Source organism: Eschscholzia californica, unplaced genomic scaffold (assembly GCF_041429995.1).
Source record: "Eschscholzia californica isolate CP2 unplaced genomic scaffold, dmEscCali1.0.p SCAF_2, whole genome shotgun sequence".
NCBI lineage: Eukaryota > Viridiplantae > Streptophyta > Magnoliopsida > Ranunculales > Papaveraceae > Eschscholzia > Eschscholzia californica.
In genome coordinates this window covers 1,197,597-1,211,312 of record NW_028238309.1, presented here as the reverse complement: position 1 = coordinate 1,211,312, position 13,716 = coordinate 1,197,597, and the positions used below count along the sequence as shown (strand labels likewise).

Here is a 13,716-nt window from a genome sequence, read left to right as displayed (position 1 = left end):
GTGTTTTTTTTATGTTTTTTTTTTCTTTCTCGATTGTATTTTCTTTAGTAATTTTTTTTTCTCTTTCTATCCTTGATTTAATAAGTATATCCACCATATATAAGAAAAAAAAAGGAAAAAGAAAAAGGGAGAAAAAAAAAGTAAAAGAAAAACAAAAATGAGTGACTCCCATATCCCAGTTGTTATTCAGTCAGAAGGTGCTTTTAATATTGGTGTTCTACTTACTGAAATAAATTATGATATCTGGTCACAACTAATGGAAATGCATATTGTTGAACGAGAAAAATTGGCTTACATAATGGGTACCACTACACAACCTACTGAATCTGATAAAGGTTATGATAAGTGGTATGCTGAAAATCAAAAAGTGAAACGCTGGCTTTTGATGTCTATGTCTCCTGATATCATGAAATGTTACCTTCGTATACCTACTGCGCGAGAAATTTGGAAAACCCTCTCTACTGCATTTTTTGATGGTAATGATGAAATACGGGTCTATTCACTTCATCAGCAGGCATTCTCTGCTAAACAAGGGTCTAGATCTCTCTCTATCTATTATGGCGAACTCACAGAAATCTTTAGAGAACTGGATCACCGTGATAAAGTGGTCATGGAAGATCCAGATGATGTGACAATATACCACAAATCCATTGAACGGATCCAGGTTCATATTTTTCTTGCAGGACTAGATAAAAGCTTAGATCAGCTTCGCCGTGAAATTCTACGACATGATCCTCCTCTGAGCTTGGAGGCATGTTATTCATTAGTTCGTCGTGAATCGGCTCGAGCTACAACTCTAAATATAGATAGTGACATTCTGATGCTTCTGCTATGCTTTCACCACATCGACCACCACAATCATCTCAAGATCGGTCAAAATCCGTCAACTACAAAAATTCTCATAATTCGGAAAAATCTAACTTAAAATGTACTCATTGTCATCAAACAGGGCATTTGAAGAATCGTTGTTTTGAACTTATAGGTTATCCTGACTGGCGGGATCCTAATCGAAACGCCAAAAGGCCTTTTACTGCTGCTATTGCTCAAACAAAACAGGATCACACACCTTCAACGTCTTCCGCATTAATCACCACTACTACAACTGAAGGTACGGTTTTAAACACCTCTTCACATGTTTCTAATAATGCATGGATAATTGATTCCGGAGCAACTGATCATATGACATTTGATGTCGGACAAGTCACAAACTTTCGATCTTCCTCGCAAAAATCTGTCTCCACAGCCAATGGGCATACCACCTCAGTACTTGGGGAAGGATCATCCCTTCTGACTAATACTTTACATCTTGATTCCATCTTAGTTGTTCCTTCTTTAGATTATAATTTATTGTCTGTCTCTCAAATTACTTCTACTTTATCATGTATTGTTATTTTTTGGCCTAATCATTGTGTGTTTAAGGATATTCAGACTCGACAGACGATTGGTTATGGTGTTAAGAAGCGGAAGCTTTACTATTTGGATTTGGAGTCAGAGCATTCTAATCGACTACAACATGCATTGGTTGTTGAGACCACTAATTCCCATAAGAGACCAACTGAAATAAAGCTATGGCATCGACGACTCGGTCATGCCTCATTTGGTTATTTAAGAAAGTTATTTCCTAATTTATTTACAAATTTAGATGATTCTTCTTTTAAATATGATGTGTGTGAACTTGCGAAAAGTCATCGCACTTCATACCCTTTGGTTTTGAATAAAAGTCCTCTTCCTTTTATGGTAATTCATTCTGATGTTTGGGGACCCTCAAAAATCCCCAGTCTAGGAGGGACACGTTAGTTTGTTACTTTCATAGATGATTGTACTAGGATGACTTGGTTATGTTTGATGAAGTCTAAATCTGAGGTTAACATGTTGTTTCAAAAATTCTATAAAACCATTGAAACACAATATAATGCTCGAGTTCAGGTGTTACGTAGTGATAACGGTGGTGAATATCGTGACGCCCAACTTCAGAATTTTTTGGATTCTAATGGCGTCATTCATCAAACCCCCTGTCCAGGAACACCACAAAAAAATGGTGTAGCTGAACGCAAAAATCGCCACTTATTAGAGGTTGTTCGCGCTTCCTTGATTGAGGCTCACATGCCTTTATGTTACTGGGGAGAAGCTCTTCTTTCTGCTGCATATCTCATCAACCGTGTACCATCACGATCTCTTAATTTCAGCACACCATTTGAGACACTTGCTAATGCAGTTATTGCTCCAACGGTATCTAATTTACCTCCTCATGTCTTCGGTTGTGTTGTTTATGTTCACACCCGAGCAGAAAGTAAGTTAATGTCACGCGCTCTAAAATGTGTCTTTGTGGGATATGCCCTTCATCAAAAGGGTTACCGGTGTTACCATCCTCCCACCAAACACATGTTTGTTACTTTAGATGTCGTCTTCAATGAAGAAACTATGTATTTTGCTAAGTCTGAATCTCAGGGGGGGTGTTTTGAGGAAATTCAGACTTTAGAATATAATCTTGAGAATAATGAGGTAGGAATTTCTGACCAAAATATGGTAGGCAATTTAGAATTAAGTGGTCAAGATACTTGTGACCTTGAGAACAATGAAGTAGAAGTTACTGACCAGTTAGTAGGTCATTTGGATCAACATAATCAAAATTCAGATGTGAATGGTGATGACTTGCTAGGCACAGTGAATACAGAAGAAAATGAACCAGAACAAAATGATCAAGTCTTGAATCATTATAATAATGGGCATCCAGAAAGACAAACAGTTCCAGAAAGCGAGTCAGAGATTTTTCCTATCAATACACAAAGTCAATCATTGCGAGAGGAGGTTCATTCTTCGACACCTAAGCCATTCCGGAGACAGTTGCCAGAACGTGTCAATAGAGGTATGCCAAAAACTTTATATGAACCTCAATTGTCTAGTAAAATAAAATATCCCATGAGTCACTATGTATCTACTCATCGTTTATCAAAAAATAATCAATCATTTGTCAATCAGTTATCTGTTGTAGCTATACCTAACAATGTGCATGAAGCATTAACTGATCCTAAATGGAAAGCAGCAATGAATGAAGAAATGACATCTTTACAAAAGAATAAAACCTGGGAATTAGTAGATCTTCCTACCGGGAAGAAGACAGTTGGATGTCGGTGGATCTTCACCATAAAATATCAAGCAGATGGTACAGTGGATCTTCCTACCGCGAAAATCAACACTGTCCGAGTTCTATTGTCCTTAGCTGCAAATTTTGATTGGCCATTACAACAATTCGATGTAAAAAATGCATTTCTTCACGGTGAGCTATCTGAAGAAGTATATATGGATCTTCCACCTGGATGCATGATAACTGAAAAGCAAAAACAGAAGGTGTGCAGACTAAAGAAATCGTTATATGGACTAAAACAATCGCCTAGAGCTTGGTTCGGAAGATTCACCAAATCTATGACAACATTTGGATACAGACAGAGCAACTCAGATCACACACTATTTCTAAAAAGGCAACACAGAAAGATTACTGCACTTATTGTTTATGTAGATGACATGATAGTAACTGGCAACGATCCAGAAGAAATGAAGGCTTTGCAAGAATACTTATCCAGGGAATTCGAAATGAAAGACTTAGGTCCTTTGAAATACTTTCTGGGAATTGAAGTCTCTCGTTGTGATAAAGGAATATTTTTATCCCAAAGAAAGTATGCATTAGATTTATTACAAGAAACAGGTATGACTGCCAGCCAGCCAGTGGAGACTCCATTAGAAGAAAATCAAAAATTGTGTATTGAGACAAATCAAGTGCCTGTCGACAGGGGGAGATACCAAAGACCTGTTGGAAGATTAATGTATCTCGGCCACACAAGACCTGATCTTGCATATGCTCTAAGTGTCGTCAGTCAATTCATGCATAATCCAGGAGAGCAACATATGAATGCTGTTATGCGAATTTTGAGGTATCTTAAATCTGCTCCGGGAAAAGGAATTTTATTCTCCAAAAATACAAATAAAAGAGATATCAAAATTTATACTGATGCTGACTGGGCAGGAGCAGTTGATGATAGAAGATCAACTTCAGGATATTTCTCTTTCGTAGGGGGAAACTTAGTGACATGGAGAAGCAAGAAACAAAATGTTGTTGCACGTTCTAGTGCGGAATCAGAATATAGAGGAATGGCTTTAGGTATTCGCGAAGCACTTTGGCTGAAAAATCTCTTACAGGATTTAGGGTACCCCCTAGAAGATCCTATCCAACTTTATTGTGACAACAAAGCAGCATGTGATATAGCTCATAATCCGGTTCAACATGATAGAACCAAACATGTCGAGGTTGATAGGTTCTTCATTAAAGAAAAACTTGACGAAAAGACAGTAGAACTTCCAAAGATTCGATCTGAAGACCAACTAGTTGATATACTCACCAAAAGCGTATCTAATCAAGTGCTTAAAAAGTTTGTGGACAAGTTGGGCATGTGTGATATATATGCGCCAACTTGAGGGGGAGTGTTGACATTTGTTACTAAAATCAAGAATATGTGGTAATGGATTAATTACCGTATATTCTTGATTACCATTTATTCTTGATATCCTTGCTCACAAATCACCAATATATTACCACATTATTTGTTACTAAATATATTTTTCTCAATAAGGATAACTATCCTATATAAGAAGTGTAATGTCTCAATAGAAATAATATACAGAAACAAATTTCTTCTCTTCTTTTTTTCTCTTCCTTCTTTCATTGGTGTTCAAACAGTTTTATATTACTGTCAATTGTTTAATAACTGAAATAGACGGAAAGAATGTTGTGAGATTCATGGGCGGAGTGTTTTTAACAATTTTCTAGAAATTGTGGACATTAATAACCGGAGGCTTAAATCACACTAAGTTTGAGCTCTGATATCATTTGTGGTGTGGTATTTGTGCCTTACTTGCCGCCAAGTCACTGTGACCTATCTCACCCAAAAAACTGGCTCAAGAGGTGAGACTCTCACGCTTACAAAGTAACCACCTTCCTCCTCCACAACCAATTTGAACTAAACACCCACATGAACTTAATTGATTTATAAGCGAAGGCTTCACGAGTCCACCCAAAAGAACTCTTACTAATCTCGAGTGTCCATGTATAGTCCAGGCTCTGGACACTCTCTCGAGCAATGTGACACTATAACAATCCTCGATGTCAGATGACGCTCCAGCCTCAGCTCTGCTACCATTTGCGGGACTCCCCAAACCCAACCCAATTATAACCTACCTCAGCCTGTGCCTTGGTGATTCCTTTAATTGGTACAAATCCTTGGCGCCATTTTTGCTATCTCGATGAGCTAGCCAGAGAGTTGAGAAGAAAACCCCCAAAACTCTAATTTTCCCCCATCAATTAGGGTTCTCATTCAAGGTACGTTTCTAGTTGACCAATTTTACTTGAATTCGGTTAATGGGCAGGGCATAAAATATATTTTCCTAATACAAATTGAATTAGTATATTATTTCCTAAATCATTAAGAACTTCATTGGTTTCTGATTTCGTAAAGGTGATAACTTTAGGTTTTTAGGGTTATTGAACTCTAGAAACTGAACAAGAATTAACACATTCAGCTAGAAACAATCAGACCGCCAACATGTCCTCGAAAAAAGGGTCGATCAGAGAAAGGGAGGATTATTAGTCCTTTTGATCTTCTTCCGGATGAAATATTTCTAGATATAATATCTAGGGTTTCTTCAGGTCAGTATGTGATTAAATACAGTTATATGTTCGTAAATCATGGTTCAATTTGATCAATAATTATCTTCAACTTCTTGGATCGAAAAGCAAACCTCGTTTGATAGTCAATTTCATTGGTGGAATCGAGGTCCATGAACCCCATTTAAGTGTAAGTGGGCTAGTCAAGTTCTTTTCTTTGAAAGAAAAAGATTGTGATGACAACAATGAGCTTACTAGTGTACAAGATTTCAATAGTATTGGGTATAGAAGAGAATTGATTGGTTCTTGTAATGGTTTGGTTTGTTTCTATATCAAACTTAATAAGAGTATAGAGATTTGCAACCCTACTAGTTGTGAAATCAGTACCATATCCTTTCCTTATCTAGATCAATACTGCTTTGGATTCGGTTATGCTTCTGCAACTGAAGAATATAAGTTGGTATGCTTTAGTAAGTCTAATTGCATGGTCTTTTCCTTAGGAACCGATGATTCATGGCGAAAAATCCCTTGTGTTGTTCCTCCTAAGTTATTAAGAATACTCAATGATTTTTACCCCGGTAAAATTGAGTTGTACGTCGCTTTGTTTTGTAATGGATTTCTATATTGGCCGACTAAAGAAGCTCGTCAAAGGGTACGTTTCGATATCAACAAGGAGACTTTTCACGTAATTAAGATACCAGAGTACATTTCGCGCGATAGTGAGGGATGTGTTCTTCATAATATAGAGTTTAAGGGAAATTATTGCATTGCATATTTGCAACCAGGAGAGCCAAAATATGAGTTTGAACATTTTCATACGAGAATCTATGAAAACCTTAAAATATATACATTAATGGAGAAAGATAATGAGCAAATATGGAGAGAGGAGTCGTTTATAATAAGTTCTTCTGTGCCTCGTGGCAAGAAGATCCATATTGTGGGTTTTGGTGATGATATTTTAATATGTTGGATGGAGAAAGATAAGGGAAGATGTGTTTTTAAATTATACAATGTGCAAAAGGGATTTACGAGTTCAGTGAAATGCCCCACTGCTATCAAAGATGATTATTCCGAACGTTCTTGTTTTAAACATTGTCGGATCACTAGTCAAGAACAGATTTACTCGCTTTCTTTGTCCAAGATAATGAAAAAAGAATGTCAAAAAATCACCTAAATTGTTGTTTTCTACAAGGGTCTTGGATTAAAAAATTTGGTGATAACTTCTAATGTTGATGAGTTTAATCTTTCCTCAAACTGCATTAAGTTATGTTTAGGAGTTATCAATTCATTTATCATTTTTGTTCATTTTAATACAAGTTTTTTTTCTTATTATTTACCAAATTCTTCAAAACTAATGATTTTATATGAAATACAATCTTCTTCGTGGTTGACGGCTTGACACAGAGAAAGGATCTGTAGTTAAGTAATTATTTACTAATTTCTTCGAATCTAACGATTTTCTTTTTCAGGTTTCAACTTTTGAACGACAACTTAACACAAGATCATCTATCTGTTCATTCTCAATATTATGGGGAGATATACAATTTCAAATCTCGAAAACAATGGAATGGAACCTTATTTTGTTGTTTTATCTTGTTGGTGTTTGTCAATTTTTGACGAATTTGTCAAACCAAAATTACGAATAGACTGTGCAAAAATATTATTGGCTTGATGTCATCCCACCAAAAATATTTTCAAGCCAAAATTTGTATATATAACATAAAATGGGACATACAAAATAAAATAAAACTTCGCCCGACATCGGTAGAGAAAGTGAGTTCTAAAGATTTCTTTTTCAACCGTGACATTATGCCCTACACCTTAGTGTAATAAACTTAGTTATACATAGTACAATGTATGTTGGGTAAGCACTTTAGAGCCTTCACTCTCGGTTATGAGGAATTAGACTTCGGTTAATCAGAAAAGAGTCTAACTGACTTAGAGAAGCCCAAGTTTCGAGTAACTTAACAAGTTTGCATTTACCATCTTCATCTTATCTTCACCGCTACCACCTTCGACTATAACCACCAGCCACCACCAACTACAACCACCCATTTCTCTCTCTCCTCCCTTCTCTTTCTCTCTTCCTTTCTCTTTCTTCGTCGAAAAAGGGTAAAGATGTCCCTGACGAAATTACTTTCGGTCATCGTTAACTTTCGAAATTTTGTGTGAAAAATGATAGAGAACAAAAAAAAAAAAACTTATTTTGATTGTTACGGTTCGTGCTCTCAATGATTTTAACCCACTAAACACCTAATCACGACAAATGATACTGATCCACTAATCATCCAATCACGACAAATAACTTAAGATTTGTGTCAGCGATAATATGTTTACTCTATCTTGTCCTCCCCTTGCAACATTTTTAGCATTGGTGGGTGGTGCCTCACGATATTTCTACTGTGCCCCATTCCGTTTCTCTTTCTCTAAAACTCTCTTTCTCTCTCTTCTGTAATTTCTAAGGAAGAAGAAGAAGAAGAAGAAGAGATGATGATCTTCAATGCAGCAACAGTAGCTCGACTGATGACTAGTAAAAGTTTGGATTTTGAAGCAACAGATGATGATATTCCCTTTGGAAGTGTTTGGTGGTTCACTTATGCTGGGATTTCATGTTTTCTTGTTCTTTTTGCTGGAATCATGTCTGGTCTTACTCTAGGGTTAATGTCTCTTGGTCTTGTTGACCTTGAAATTCTTAAGAGAAGTGGTTCTTCCACTGAAAAGAAACAAGCAGGTTCCCATTCTTTTTCTTCTAGTAAATTTTTTGCAATTTCTTGTGTTTGAGCAAATGGGGAATCAAAATATGAGATTTTCTAATGTGATTTTGATGTTTTCTCACCTTTTTATGACACAATTTGGATTTTGAAGTAATGGGTAAATCATGGATTTGCAATTCAATTTGTCTATATGAATTACCTTTTCTTGTTAGTTTTTGGATTCTAGTAATGGGTTCATGAAATTGATTTTGTTTCCCTTATCTTGATTGATGCAGCTATTATCTTTCCAGTTGTTCGAAAACAACATCAGCTTCTTGTGACTTTGCTTTTATGTAATGCTTGTGCAATGGAGGTAAACTCGCCGGATAGAAGACCTTAGTTAGTTTGCTAGAAAGTAAATCTGTAATAGTCCCACATTGCTCAGGAGAGCGTCTAGAGCCGAAGGCTATAGGTGTGTGCTCTAGTTTATCGATAACTGCCTGAGCTATAGGTGCGTGCTCGAGTTTATCGGTAACTACTAAGGCTTGGGGCGGAGCCTTCGGTGGAGCGTCTAGTACGCCTCGTCGCTTTCTTGGAGGAACGTCTAGTATGCCTCGTCGCTTTCTCGGAGAAGCGTCTAGTATGCCTTGTCGCTTTCTCGGAGGAGCGTGCCTGATGGGCTTGAGCAAAACCACCGGCTTATCGATAACTGCTAAGCCTTAAGGTGTTACGAAAGCTTTGAGTAATTGAGAAAAATTACATGGGGTTAGGTGGATTGATAAACTCAAAGTAAAAGTGTATGTTAATACAGTTCATACTACTCATATCTAATTATTGGTTGTTTCGAATTACTTAAAGATCAATATAAACTTCCCCTCGATTTCCTTAGATAGATGTGTAAAGATATGAACTTCCCCTCGATTTCCTTAGATAGATGTTTCGAATTACTTAAAGATCAATATAAACTTCCCCTCGATTTCCTTAGATAGATGTGTAAAGATATGAGGAAAAGATAGAGCATTCCAATTGTAGTTCGGTTTTTTCTTTTCGTGAGGCTCCCAAGACTCATGAATGAGCTTTCATAGTAATATATTATTCATACCAACTTATACTGTTAATTCTGCCATTCGACTTTATAATACAATTTCTTGGTTTACAATGTAGTTCTTTTCCGCTTACTGATTTTGGGGATACTTCTGGCAATGTTTAGGCTCTTCCTATATTTTTGGATAGAATATTCCACCCATTTGTTGCTGTTGTGCTGTCTGTAACATTTGTTCTAGCGTTCGGAGAGGTAATGTTCTTTTCCAAGTCATGGTGGGTCTACTATATACAGGCGAAGAAATAGTGTATTTGGATGAAAGTGAATTTGTTAGTAATATTATCTTCGACAATTGTGTCAGGTAATTCCTCAAGCGATATGTACGAGATATGGCCTAGCTGTTGGTGCAAATTTTGTTTGGCTTGTGCGTATTCTTATGATAATTTGCTATCCAATATCTTATCCTATTGGACGGGTAAGATAAATGGATTGCCTGATATGATAGTTTATTTGTTGCCTTACATTTCAGGGATGACTACCTTTGTCTATGTCGCGCGGGTCTAAATGATATTTTTTTGCTTGTTTCCTTCTATACCGTCGTACATGAGTTGATTAATGTGAAGTGTCAGCTCATGAATGTTATGTGTTTTCCAAGTTCAGTTATTTGTTGAATCACCTACAGGTTCTAGACCGGGTTTTAGGACATCATGAAGCACTATTCCGACGGGCTCAGTTGAAAGCCCTTGTCTCTATCCACGGTCAAGAGGTAAGCTCACTTGATTTGGAAGCATAGATAACATAGGAAAGATTGCGGTATATAACAATTTCGTGGACACGCTAGAGCTAGACCAGAGGTTCTTTCGGCATTCGTTCATTAGATAATATGTTTGTTTTTCTATTTAGGCTGGTAAGGGCGGTGAGCTAACCCATGACGAGACTACAATTATTAGTGGAGCACTGGATTTAACTGAAAAGGTTTGCGTTAGTGGATACATATCATGATGAGCCATGAATTTTACTCTTTATTTGCTCAAGTTGAAATTTTCATTTTATACATCTTAATTTCATCCTTCGATATCACCTTTTCTGGAGATTCTGTTGCGATTTGATTCTGGAGTATGAGGATGCTTCTTTTATGAACAGACTGCTGAGGAGGCAATGACACCTATTGAATCGACATTTTCATTGAATGTGAATTCAAAATTGGACTGGTGAGTTTTGCTTAGATTCTCTTATATTTGTGAATATAGAGCTATAACCTCTCCCCAAATTCCTCACAATTTTTTGTTAAGAAATAACGTAAAATAGAAGAATTCCAACAGCCTTTGTACAAGGGAGTGAGGGACAATACACCATGACGGGTAACAATCGACGCCTCCCAATTTACAGTGGAATCCCTAAAAGAGGAGGTCAAAACCCAAGTCGGTCGGCTTACACCAAAGGTGGTGAATAATACATGAAATATTCATTTTGTTATCTTAGGGAAGCAATTGGAAAGATTCTTGCTCGGGGGCATAGTCGAGTTCCTGTCTATTCTGGAAACCCAAGAAATGTTATTGGAATTCTGCTGGTGGGTTCAATCACCTAAAGATCGTCATTGTTAATTTGTTATTGCATTTTTGGTATAAAAAAGTTAGGCGGAATGGTAATACTGGTATCTCCTTTTCTTTTATTTGTTGGAATTAGGTGAAAAGTCTTCTGACAATTCGTGCTGAAACAGAGACCCCAGTCAGCGCTGTTTCCATCCGTAAAATTCCGAGGTAAAGTCCATTCGACTTTCATTTTCTTATACTTCATTATGTTATTATGTACTATAATGTTAACATACTAGAATCATTTTCCTAGGGTTCCAGCTGATTTGCCTCTATATGATATACTGAATGAATTTCAAAAAGGGAGCAGTCATATGGCAGCTGTAGTGAAGGCTAAAGGAACAACCAAGAATCTTAATGGACGAGAAGAATTCCATGAAAGCAAACAATTTCAAGGAGATTTAAAATTAACAACTCCTTTGCTTCCCACACAGGACAAAGAATCAGAAAACACTATCCTTGACATTGGGAAGGTTCCCAACTCCGTCAACTCTGCTCGACAAGTCTTTTTTCAACAAAATGGTCAGACTACAAATGGGTTTCCATATTCATCGGAGGATATTGAAGATGGAGATGTCATTGGCATCATCACTCTGGAGGATGTGTTTGAAGAACTACTGCAAGTAATCTGCTCTGCTCTTACTACCCTTGTTTGCTCTCCTACAAATGGCTCTCTCTTGACCATTAAACCCAATTTCTGTCATCATGATTCCTTTTAATTTTACTTATTTTTCGGCTCCCAGTTTGACATGTTTGTATTGTTTCCGATGGCAGGAGGAGATTGTAGATGAGACGGATGAATATGTTGATGTGCACAAGAGGTACTGTAGGATAAATTTCTCGAATAAACTGGTAATTATATGGTTTGTAACATGGGCTATGTTTTTATTTAGGATACGAGTTGTAGCAGCAGCTGCTGCTTCATCAGTTGCACGAGCACCACCTGCTCGGAGGATAATTACCACCCAAAAAGAACAAGTAAGTTGCATAGCTTCTTCTTCTGAACTCCGATCTTTTAAGAATTCTACTTAAATATATGTATATATATGTGTGTGTGTGTGTGTGTGTGTGTGCGTGTGTGTGTGTGTGTGTGTGTGCGTGCGCGAGCGCATGTGTGAGTCTGCTCGTGTGTGTGTGTATTATCCGTGTCTTCTAATCAAATCCATTAATCCGTTTACTGGGTGTTTGACATTGTTTTATATCATTTCATCTCAGGGTGGCCAAAACAAGCAAGGGCAAAGAAAAGGAAATCTTGCAGATCCTCTCCTTCATGGGAACAGATAAAGGGGAGAAAGCGAATTAAATAAAAAAGACAAAATGAAAAGAAAATTCTGATACCACCCGCTCCCCTTGGAACCCTCCGTTAAGAGGAAAATTCTCATTATTTTCATATGTGTTTTACTATTAGTTTCTATTATTTTTCGGGAAAGGGAGGGGGTCGGGTTGCCTTTGTTATTGAAGATATGATGGTTACTCGAGTTTTGGTCATTTTCATCAATATAATGGTTTCTGAGAACTACTTACTGTCTACTTATGAGCTACTTTCAACCTGTATGAGAAACCAGACCACACTTTCCTTTTCTTTTCAGATTTAGAAGCAAAATAGAACAATGGGTTGTCAAGTTTACTCTAGAAATCAGATTAAAAGCAAATTAGAGAAAGGAGGTACGGTACGATTTTGGTAGTAATATTCCATTTCAGTTGGAAAATGCTGTCAAATGTTTGGGTAGTATAAATGATCAATGTTTATAAATTCAAACCGGCGTGCGAAGAAAATTCATGTACTATATAGCCTCCAATTTTAGAGGATATTCTTTCAGAGTTACACAAAATTCAGACTGTTCATGTAAAGTTACTTTCCGATCAAGATTCGTAACACTCCCATGAGGAATTTTTAACTCTTGAGCCCGAGTTCTATTTTTAGATATGCAAAACAACATTTTGAAGGAAAATTCCGTGCTATAGGCTTTGAACTTTGAAGGGAATTTTGCCGATCTCAAAATCGCACTGTAATTTGTTCTCTCTTCATTCTTTTCTTCTTCTATTTTCTAAAAATTGAAAGACCGGGGACAGTGTAAGTTTGATACCTTTTTTCAACCAAAAGAAAAAGTTTTCTACCTTAAAACTTTCAGCTTAAAAAAGAAAATTTAGGTCACGATCTTGTTTCTAAAATCTGGAAGATATATACAAGTGATAATTCAAAATAATTTTTTTTTTCAAACAAATTCTAAATCTAAATAAACTTAAGCAGTGATAAATGGCCTAAAAAAAGAAGGCAACCCTAGTCCCTAGCAGATGTGACCTACCCTCATTGGTTGGGTCGTTTCTCTCTCTCTAAATGGTCGGGCCAACGAGATTTCGTCCTATGTTATCTGTCGGGTAAAATCTAGTCGTCCACATTGGATTTTGGTCAAATATTTTGTCCAGCTTTTCCTCGCTGTATGTGTTGTTTACAATTCTTGTTGCCATTTGTTCTTAGAGCATTTTTTGGTGTAGTTTTAATATTTTTCTTTTTCCGAATTTAGATTGTAATAGTTCATGGGCCTTTAGATGTTATAGACAAAGAAAGAAATTTGATTTGAAAATCCTGACAGTACTTCAAGCAGATTTCATATGATTCCTGTTTAACATCAAATTAAAAAAAAAAATCTCTCTTATCTTGATAGACTTTTTCAGTCTAGATGGACAATTGATTTCTATTTAGATCTGGAGTAAGTTTATTTTTGTAGTTTC

The 13,716-nt window shown here is 36.7% G+C and overlaps 1 protein-coding gene and 1 pseudogene across 1 annotated transcript; both read left to right on the top strand.

Annotated features, from left to right (window-relative positions):
* The first annotated feature begins 157 nt into the window (after positions 1–157).
* LOC147555051 (uncharacterized) lies at positions 158–1,457 on the top strand (annotated as a pseudogene).
* Positions 1,458–7,924: 6,467 nt separating this feature from the next.
* LOC147555050 (DUF21 domain-containing protein At4g14240-like) lies at positions 7,925–12,499 on the top strand. Its single transcript, XM_086663139.1, has 13 exons — positions 7,925–8,387; positions 8,646–8,722; positions 9,560–9,643; positions 9,753–9,866; positions 10,074–10,157; positions 10,295–10,366; positions 10,535–10,602; positions 10,874–10,961; positions 11,078–11,151; positions 11,237–11,606; positions 11,758–11,804; positions 11,877–11,961; positions 12,199–12,499. Exons 1-13 carry the CDS (start codon positions 8,144–8,146, stop codon positions 12,265–12,267), a joined length of 1,476 nt encoding a protein of 491 aa, XP_086519265.1. The 5' UTR covers positions 7,925–8,143; the 3' UTR covers positions 12,268–12,499.
* Positions 12,500–13,716: the final 1,217 nt, after the last annotated feature.

What these genes read in the sequence shown, in the direction of transcription:
- LOC147555050 (XM_086663139.1), top strand. Translation starts at nt 8,144, where the DNA reads ATGATGATCTTCAATGCAGCAACAGTAGCTCGACTGATGACTAGTAAA. An exon ending in TATCTTATCCTATTGGACGG is followed by an intron (nt 9,867 to 10,073) that starts GTAAGATAAATG and finishes AATCACCTACAG; the next exon opens with GTTCTAGACCGGGTTTTAGG. An exon ending in TCCATCCGTAAAATTCCGAG is followed by an intron (nt 11,152 to 11,236) that starts GTAAAGTCCATT and finishes TCATTTTCCTAG; the next exon opens with GGTTCCAGCTGATTTGCCTC.